The 10,834-nt window shown below is 37.1% G+C and overlaps 1 protein-coding gene across 4 annotated transcripts in view; it reads left to right on the forward strand.

Annotated features, from left to right (window-relative positions):
- The window catches only part of GLS (glutaminase), a 95,744-nt gene that overhangs the window by 70,785 nt on the left and 14,125 nt on the right, over positions 1-10,834 (forward strand). For all 4 annotated transcript variants that reach the window (XM_083126961.1, XM_083126962.1, XM_083126964.1 and 1 more), the window contains 4 exons: positions 404-580; positions 6,001-6,132; positions 7,873-8,027; positions 9,680-9,820. In XM_083126961.1, coding sequence (XP_082983087.1) covers positions 404-580; positions 6,001-6,132; positions 7,873-8,027; positions 9,680-9,820 — 605 coding nt within the window. The remainder of the gene's footprint in view (positions 1-403; positions 581-6,000; positions 6,133-7,872; positions 8,028-9,679; positions 9,821-10,834) is intronic.

Here is a 10,834-nt window from a genome sequence, read left to right on the forward strand (position 1 = left end):
GCAGATTTTGAAAGGTCATATCATTTTATATATTTTATCTGCAATATGTCTAGATCCAACTTTTATCATTTAATAATGGCAAGTGGACAAAGATGTATAATAAGTACAAATGATTGCATGTTTTTGTTATACTTGTAACAATCTACAATCTACAGAAAATGAACAATATCAAGTGAAAGTCCTTTGATTTCCATTTTATTTACGTACAAGTTTGTAAGCTGTACCTGCGTTGTTAGCGTTTGCAAATTTTAACACTTTCATTTCAGTGTATGTTTCCAAATAATTGTTACATCAAAAACATTGCATTTACACCTTGTTGAATCAATGATTAAAGAGTATATATTTCGAGACTGATTACTTTAAACAAGAGTTAACTTTCTCCTTTTTTAAATTGTCATTGCAGTGTTGTTCTATGGAATGTAATTGCGAGAGTGCTTCTGTGATGGCTGCCACACTTGCTAATGGTGGAATCTGTCCCCTGACCGAAGAGAAAGTTCTGAAACCAGAAGCTGTTCGGGATGTGCTGTCTCTTATGTACAGTTGCGGAATGTATGACTACTCTGGCCAGTTTGCTTTTAAGGTAAGGTAAGAAGATTACTTTATTTACAAGTCTTTCAATTCTTCTAATGTATGGTTTCAGGTTTGAAAGCTTGGTAGCTTGCCACACAGACATCATGAGAATGTCTGTTTCTTGTGCAAGGCGCCGGAGGAATTTTTGATCGTACTTCGTTTCTCTTCATTAAGCACACACCGTTTTGCCCTTTGCTTCTTATCAACAGAAGACCCTGATTACCTAAGTTCGTTGACAAGTATCTGAACACTGTCTGTGTGGAACAGGAACATCTGAGAATTTTGCTGCAAAATGTATTTTAACTTCCCTACAAGAATTCGTAATGACGTAAGACTCATGCACAAAAATGCAATGTTTCAAATTGTACTATAAATAAAATAAAATATAACTTATTTTTACTTACTCACATAGCGTTCCTCTGCACGCGGGGATCTTAAATAGGGATGTACTATTAGTACTAGTTGATGGTAGAGACAGCCCTGAACGGGCAGGTACAAATATCTAACTATTCATTAAAATAGACTCATGATTCGTTTCTAGACTGAAGTGAGCAATGCAAATGGCAGAATGGGTGTAGACTAGCTTACCCTGTTCGGTTTAGAAATAAGACCAGTAGCTCCTTCTTCTCCGATGATTCCAGATTAAAAAGACCTCGTGTCGCTCTCATGCACACCTATTTAAACCCTCGCTTGGCCTCTCGTCACCTCTTGCCAAAGGCCAGTGTTCTTACCATTTCCTGTAGAAAGCTTATTCTACACATTTCTGAGCAGGAGCTGACAAGGTCTGCCAGGGTCAATATTTCTTAATCGAACAGGGCATGGTACGACACTCCCTCTTGCGAAACAATTTCCAAAATTGAAATTGTAATAATTAAAAGTTTAAATTGAACCTTCTGCCATTCACCAAAATTTAAAAGGTTTTGTTTATTACATGAACAAAAAAGGTTACATAAAATAAAATAATAATAAAAAAAAAAATGTCGGAGACCCTTCACTGAAAAGTAAATGGAACAGAATTAAGCTCAAGCTTGAATGCTGAAAGAAAGTCTTTTGTTTTCATTAGCCACACGCTGGAAGAGTCTTTCGTAATCAACAATGCTGACGGTTGGTCAACATGCGATATGAAGTGTTGTTTGCAGGTCCGTGGAGTCAGCGGAAAGTTCAACACACTGCATCGTAATGCGAGACATGCGAATGGCTTCTGAACAAGTGCTAACTAAGCACCGAACTTAATCCGTGAGAAACCTTAAGGCCGCATGCTCGCAATCTTCCGCCTCATCAGGATGACAGTTCGAGGCGAGAGCAAAAAGACCATGGTAAACACCAAGCTCCACTGGACTGCGCACAACCACACGAAGATTAAAAAAAATATTTGAAGATGATGTTTTCACTGACGTTCGTAGCACACTATGTGTGCACACTATGACCTGAGAAATCAAAAGGCAGGGCAATCCAAATACACTCAAACCCCGGAGTCCTGGGGTACGAAGCACTGTTCCGGGACATACACGGTCCTTGACCGATCACAATTTCACTGGGGGACCGGATTCGAATCCCGGTGTGGAAAGTTCCGGAATACTGTTCAGCAAAGGTCAGATGAAAAGACGTTGGCCGTGGGGCGGGCGAACACAGGGTAGTCCATGGAAAGCCACTCCAAGTAGCGTTTCCACGCCCCAAAGTATGCGTTGTTCAATGGCGGACACTGGGGGGGGGGGGGAATGTTAGGATAGGCCCCCGAAAGTTCACAGCAGACGCCATTGCATATTTCCGGCACACATCGAATGGCGACACATTTCGTACGCTGGTTGCATGCGAAAACGGAAGGTGTACCGTGCTACAATCACTCCGAGAAGGGGAAACAGTAAATATGGCCATTGGTAGGATGAAACTGTTCACAGGTGGCCTGGCAGGTTGCTGATCCACAGGGGTGAGGTCTCAACACATTTGGGTCGTTGACTGTACCCGGAAAGTTCCAATATGTCGTGAAGTACTGCCTGGCCTTACAGAGCAAAAGGGGACGATCATGCTTCTTCTTAAGGGGGGTTAGAGTCGGGGGGGGGGGGTTGCTCTGTAAGATGACATTTCTTCTGATGTTTCTGACGCTGTTCCGATCCTGGGATGTCACTTGGAATAGGATTTTCGGTGCTGCTACGTGGCATACACCGCTGAAAATCAAAGGAGGCTGGTGAGCTCCAAAGCCTTCAGGAATGAGTTCTTCTTCCGGCCTCAAAAAAATCGCTGGACTACTTTCGAAATTCCTTGAACTCTTGGAATTCCCGAACAGGGGAGGAAACAGGTTGGACATGGGAAAAACTACATTGCTCTCAGTCATTCAATATTGAGAATATATAAAAAATGTGTAAAGTAATCGTCTTCTATAGGCAAGTGAAAATCATGAGTAAAAATAAGTAAACTAAAATAAAATAAACTGCCCAATAAGTGATATAAATTATAAAACAAAGGTTGAATGAAGGCTAAAGAAAATAAAAGGCGGAAAATGTCATTTGATGCCTTAACACTGGAACACCATTAAAATGAAAATCTGACTTCATCAAAAGTAATATATGTATATATTGACTAAATTATATATATAGCCCCTGGCTTCTCCCAAAATATAAAATAATGTGCAATATAAAACTAAAGTTATGACATGGCACAATAAAATAAACGAAAATATCTAGGATTAAATATTGATAAATATATAAAAGTAATATGTAGATGGTATAAAATATATCCCCTGGTATCAGAAAATTAACCTGACGAAATCCATTAATATCATGTCAGAAGTGTCAAAGCATTGTAAAAAAATGAGGAACTGACGAAAAAAAAATAATTAACCCAAAATTTGGTAACGTCACAGCTGTTAAAACGAACCTAGCCACAAGTAAATTCGGGATCACTAAGATATAATAAAAGAGTAAATGACATGGCTCCAATGACGTTAAGATCATTAATTACAAAAGATACATAAAAATGGATGAATAAATCAAGGCGACATAGTGACGCACTGTTAACGCTCACTAGTCAAGGTTGGTTTGCACTTGCATACGCCAGACGTATAGCATGAACAAACAGTTAAAATGAAGTTCCAAATTAGTAATAGGATAACAGTAACGGGAAAATGGGACAAAAATATTTCATGAAATTTGGGTTCGTTCACGATTGACTGATTTAATTTCTCCATGGCCAGTCGAAAGTCAGTCCAATCAGGAAGAATTACATTTGAAAAATTTACAGAGGTATTAAAAAGTGGAGAAATTGCTCGAATAGCTATTGCTGTATCTAAAACTCTACGAGTGTGGATGATTTCATCATCAAAAATCAATTGATCAAAATTCTTATAATTACAGAAAAAGGGTGTTCCTTCAGACACTGTTATTGTTTTGTGTGTATTTAAATTGCCGTTTAAAGTTTGTGATTGGAGGAATTTGCCTGTGCCGGAAACTATCACTCCTGTTCGAGTGCGAACTTTCGTGAGGTGGCCCCCGACGTTAGATTTTATTTCTGTGGAGCAGGAAATAGTGGAATTATGAAATAGAATATTTGTTAAACATTTTATATTATCGTGAATTGAAAGTTCCGTATGAATACAAACGTAAATAAAGGAATTAAATTTACAATGACTATCAAGAATCTCCACGATTTGGGTTTGACCATTATGTTCCATTTTATATGATAATTGGGGAACCTTAACCCGGAACAATTTATTATCTACAAAAGTGCCAACATTTATAGTCCGATAAACGGGAGAAATAGCGTTACAAAGTAAATTGGGAGTTTCTAACAAAATATGAAAAGAATGAGTGGATAAGTCATAATTGACAAGGTAGACATTGGTTAAAGCGTAAAAGAGACCAAGATCCGTCATATACAGGGTGTCCTTAAAGTCAGAATGAAGACTGAGAAAAACACGGAGCCAATCGGGAGAAATCATATGATAAGACAGTTTATTCATCGATAGATTGGTTACCATAAAATCAATTCGGGTAAATAATTCTGAAGCGTGCAAAAGTGCCATTAGGTGCCTTTCTTCCGTATAGATGTCACAAAATTTCGAAACTAAATCCGCTTTAAGAGCAATAAGAGAACGTTTAAAGATTACCAAAATGTTATTAACAACTCGGAAAGTCTGGATTTCGTCTTTCTTCATTTCCTGTAATTCTGCCTGAATTTACTTGCGAAAGAAGAGGGGATACTTTCTGCTGAATCCTCCTGTCATTTTGCAGGACAATGCTCAGGTGCATGTAGCACAATCTGTGGCTGATTTCTTAGCTTGATGGGGTTGGCAGATGCTCTACCATTCCTCCTACTTCCCAGAGTTAAGCCCCTGTGACTTTCATTTGATCCCTAAGATGAAGGGCATTCGCTTCCGAACTGTTCCAGAGATTCTTCAGGCAATAGACTGTTTCATTCGAACCATAACAGAACAGGCACTGCTACAGAAATTACAACTTCCATATCGCTGGTAACGCATATACAAAATGTTAGTGACTACATCCAAGGGCTGTAAAAGTTACACACACGTATCTCTTTCGCATCAATTGTAAATTAATAGTTGCCACTATCAAATTTTCTACCCACTTATATTGCTGGGACTTTCTTCTTAACTAATTGGTTTTTCAACCTCGCTAATTGTAATACTGACTGATATAGAGGGGAAAAAAGTATTTTACATCAATGCTAGCCATGTATAATTCATCTGCTAACTAACTAACTAACTCTCTAGCCTTCTTAAACTGAAGGTTCACGGCTGCAGCAACACAGGCCTTCCATCTGTCCCTATCTTCAGCAAGATCTATATACTCTTTTCCATCGCTACAGATTTCCTTTAGGTCCATCTCAACGTTGTCCTTCCATCTTCGTCTTAGCCTTCCTACAGGTCTCTTAATAATTCATCTGCTCAGTGCTTTTTTCGGTCGAGTCACCTGTGGAACGGTGACTAGCTCGGCAGGAAGTAAGATCATATCTGCTGGTATTTAGACCCACAGCTGTACGCTGACTTGCCACTGGACGCGTCAGTCCTTTTTTATCCAGATAGTTGGTGTCCAGTTTGCACGTGTTTGTGAAGTGTTGAGGTGTAACAAATGTTTTATAGTTCTGTAGAAATGTTAATAGGGTTACAATTATTTGAAATTTTTTTACAATTTGATGAAGACCAACTATAGTTACAAAAAGTTGGTTTAGTTGTGAGAGACCCACTGTCACCATGGCTGTCAATAAGTGGTGGAAATCAAATCAATCCATTCATGATTTATTTTATACATTTTTAATTGAATTCTGAATATATTAATTTTGGTGGAATTGCTGCACAGATTAGGTATTTGTCTAAGCCAAAAATGAAAAATATAATTTCTACTAAAAATAAACCTTACAACATTAAGAAAAATCAACTTTAAAGATTTGTTATTTTCCATTTCATTTTTGATATAGGTAGGTCTTCCAGCAAAATCTGGAGTGTCGGGATCAATGTTATTGGTGGTTCCAAATGCTATGGGTATTTGTACGTGGTCACCCCCATTGGATGTTCTAGGTAACAGCTGCAGAGGACTACAGTTTGCTCAAGTGAGTGCATATATGCTTTCTTTACCAGTAGTGCACATTTTGTTCTGTGATGTGGAAAATACAATACATAGTTCTTGATGGTGTGCATGACTTGTTACTATAAATAATATTTAATTCAAAACAAAATAATTTTTATTTACTAGTTTTATTTGTTTTAGGTATTGTACAAATTACACAATACACTGTTGGTATTAACTGAGATAGTGTATTAGGGTCATTCCATGCCAAATCATCACAAAAGAATGATGTTTTCAACCCGACTATCTCAGATTTTCATAAAATTTGGTAGGATGGTAGAGGACATGAAGTAACTTACATGTGTAAAATTTTAGCCCTCGGTGAAGAATCCGATTTTTGAAGTGTTGACCACTCTCCGACCTGTAGGATAGCCGCCATCTTGAAAAAAATGGCACCAAAATTCACCTTGAAAATTAAAAAAAATAATATCTCAAAAACTGTGAATTGCACACAAAAAGTGAAGACGACCAAAATGTTAGAGCAGAAAATGTGCCAAATTATGGGTTTGTTTGATAGAGCTACCTTGAACCCTAATTGAATTAGAAAGCTCCAATTATTTACTTAATTTTTAGAATTGGCGTAAAAGTTGGTTTCTGACACAAATAACAGCAAATATGTGACAAACTAAGTTACTTCATCCTACCAAATTTTATGAGAATCTGAGATGGTCGTGTTGGGAGCAGTGATGATTTGGCACGGAATGACCCATTAGTTTATTGGCAAAATTTTTAATACTTTTTCCAGTCTACTAATTCTCTAAAAAAAGCCAGTAATTTCATGCACAATATTGCATATTAATGTGCTTTTTAATTAATATAGTGGTATAATTGTTTCTTAAAGTAATATGCAATATACATTTTCTTTTACCAAAGTATAACATACATTAGCTGAGGAGTTGAATAAACAATTAAGGAACTTATGTAGCAATTGTAATTTTATATTGTATTGGTAGAATATATGCATATGTTCTGTTGGTACTCTTACTCTCTCTCTCTCTCTCTCTCTCTCTCTCCCTCTCTCTCTTTCTCTCTCTCTATCCCTCTCTCCCTCTCTCTCTCTCTCTCCCCCTCTCTCTCCCCCTCTCTCTCTCCCACCCTCCTTCCCTCTCCAAATTGGATTGTTGTGTGTCACCCCATTTATCTTTGATAGGGGTAGTTTCACATTTTTGGGGCCTGATAATGTAGTGGTAATGTCATCATCTTGTAATCAAGGAATCCCAGGTTCGATACCTGGCAGAGTCGCACAGTGGTTTGGGTCCCACTTTAAACTGTAGGTCCAGTCCCAATTAGCCTACCTATGTAAAAAGTTAACTTAAATAAAAAAATTTAAAAAGTTTCACACTTTTGGCCCATGACATAAAGTGACCAATTACGAGCACACGACCATGTTCCTCATCAAATTCTAGCACATTTTGATATGTCACATGGCGGACCACCTTTCCATTTGAGATGATGGGCATCTCATGTATGTACTCAAAACACACATTCACATATAGTATCTACCTAACTGTGGTATTATTTCAATTGAAATCTGGATATTTCAAACAATTACATTAAAACAGCAGTTGATTTATGATTGCATGGATATAATAATGTAAAATATATATAGGAATAAAATTAAGTCTAGATACTATACATTTCAAAGGTGATTGGAAGGCGATGTTTGTTTTCATGTGATGCATATTTGTTAATATATTTAGTTATTATTTTTAATGCTTTTCAGGAACTTGTTGAAGAATTTAATTTCCACAGATACGATAATCTGAAGCATGCAACAAACAAGCGAGATCCTCGAAAGCATAGATATGAATCTAAGGCCTTGGCAATAGTTAATCTTTTGTTTTCTGCTGCCAGTGGAGATCTCAGCGCATTGAGAAGGTAATATTTTTCTCTTTATTTTTCTTTTTTTTGTACTGATAGAATGGTATTGTATTGCTATCGGCTGTTACAGATATTAGGGTGGGCTAAAAATAGCATAAAAATGTAACTTTGAACTGTAATAGAAGAACTACCCTTGTAAATCAGAAGTTTGCACCCAATGACCTCCCATCAAGTGTTGATATATTTATCTAAGAGTGATCTTGTGGTCTTCCATCAGGAAAAATGTTGGTAAATAATCTCAAATAATGAATGCCATCTTTGACTTATTTTTGTTGATCTTTTTTTGTCTTATTTATTTAATTTTTAATTTTGCTCTATTCATTATTGACAATTTAAGAGTAAAATGGCCATTTGTGTTGAACTTTTTTTCAATAAATAAATTGATCAGTAAAATATCAGTTATTGGTACGTGAAAAATTTCATACTATTTCATCCCTATTTGTGGGTTACAGTGAGACCGTGATTTTACATTTTTTCAGGGGACTGGGAAGAAAACCTTACCATGCAGGAAAATGTAAAAACGAGGAAAATTTTATAACATGTGGTTTTGTCAAGACCATGATTGAATATGCAATGTTGAAAACTGTTCAACTCAGGAATGTTAAATTGGTGTTCCACTGTAATACTATTGAATTACTTTCAAGTCATTTGATATACAGTGACTTTTACTATTGAGTCTTCTGTGAAGCTGTGGCTAACATTCCGGGCGGTAGGAGGGCATCTGCCGGCATTTAAACCCAAAGCTGTACGCTGACCTTGGCACTGGATGTGTCAGTGCTTCAGTATCCAGGTAGCTGGTGTCCAGTTTGCACGTGTTTGTGAAGTGTTAAGGTGTTATCAAGTGTTTTAGATTGTTTCGTTTTAGTTTACGTATTACCAGTGCTTTTCTGCAGTCTAATAATGCCACGCTGTCCGTACAATTTAAAGCAACGCATTTTTATGTACGACTCTTACGTCATTACACATTCTTGTAGGCAAGTCAGAAGCAGCAGAATTCTCAGATGTTCCTGTTCCACACAGAGACAATGTCCGAGAACTTAGGAGAAAATTTAGGGAAACAGGGTCAGAAGAAAATTTAGGGAAACAGGGTCTGTTGTTCTTAAGAAACGAAGGGGAAACAGCATGTGCTTACTGGGCATTAACTAGACGACGTTGGAGCAAGATTGGAACACACTTTTCAAATATATCTCTGGCGCCTTGCACAGACATTTGCATGACGTCTGCATGGCAAGCTACCAAGCTTTTAAACCTGAAGCCATACATTAGAAGAATTGAAAGAAATATCAAGAGAGTAATTGAAGCAATTTCGGAAGAGGAACTGATACATGTTAGTGAAAATTTCCTTCAAAAAATGCCGTAAATGTGTGAAGCAAGAGGACATCATTTCCAACACCTCTTGTAACAAGGCACATGCTCATTTTAATTATAACTGTCCGTGTAATTGTACGAGCTTATTTAATTACATAGCTAGCGGTTCCATTTACGTGGATGTAGGATCCAGTTTGCCGGCAGATGTTCTCTCGCTGCCTGGTGTAATAGCCGCCGCTCTGCTGAAGACTGTCGTGAAAGGCACTGTATATGTAACATTTGTTGATAACATTTTTTTTATTATTATTATTATTAACTCTCTGTTCATGTTCTGTTTGTAGGCATAAACTTTCTGGTCTTGATATGACAATAGCTGATTATGATGGTCGTTCTGCACTTCACCTAGCAGCTGCAGAGGGACGTTTTAACTGTGTCAGATTCTTACTTGAACATTGCAATGTACCTCATGACGTTAAGGATAGGTAAGGTGCTTTGTTTCATTCGTTTGGGGTTAGTGTTGGCATGTTAATGGTGAAGGATTGTAATTATGTACATGAACTTAAATTTAAAGCATCATGTAATGTTAATGTACGGGAGCAATGTGCTGTGGCGTGAATTGTCTATGATTTTTAGTTTGAGATCATTGGCGAAATCTACATGTAAATCACTGGTCCTGAACCATGACTTGCATCTTCAGATTCCATGTATCAAAACAAAACTCATTGAATAATAATATTTCCTTTTACAGTGTATTAGGTGCACTAAATAATGCTACATTTATCAGACTGCATTTCCTTCTCTTCTTGTCAACCTGGTAGCTTAGTGGGTGACTTTCGGTCATGCTACATTATGTCCCAGGTTCAAGTTCTGACCTAGGCTTGTGTGTTCTTTGTGAGTATTCCTTTATCAGTGTCATGAAATCGTCACTCATCCTCATCGTTGCTATTGGCCAAAAATTGAAGAAAAGTGATGCAAAATAACAAAAATACCAATTACCTACGTGAAATTCATGTTTCAGTGTTGCACAATTGGATAGTTTTTATTTTTCTGGTTAATTTCGAAGGCTCACTGCCTTCATTCACCAAGGGTACGGCATCTGGAGCATCTGGTGTCCCTTCTTTGTAACAAACACCGTACCAGATGCCGTACCCTTAGTGAATGAAGGCAGTGAGCCTTCGAAATTAATCACAAAAAACTAACCAATTGTGCAATGTGGAAACATGAATTTTCACGTAGGTAATACTTAAACAGCATTCATCATGAAAAATACAAATGCAAATACTTTTTCTTTTTTTCCCCTTCAATTCTTCCAGATTTTTCTAATTTTTAGAATATAAAAATATTTGAATTTTGAGTTTTGCTCCAGTGGGCAATATCTCAGCTCTACAAACACTTTCAAACTCATAAGGTTGGCAGCTCTAAATCTAACGTCAATTATACGTGTGATTTAACTCTAGATGTTAAGTATACTTCTGAATTTGTTAAAATAAATTGAA

This window comes from Lepisma saccharinum, chromosome 8 (genome assembly GCF_977018435.1).
Source record: "Lepisma saccharinum chromosome 8, izLepSacc3.1, whole genome shotgun sequence".
NCBI lineage: Eukaryota > Metazoa > Arthropoda > Insecta > Zygentoma > Lepismatidae > Lepisma > Lepisma saccharinum.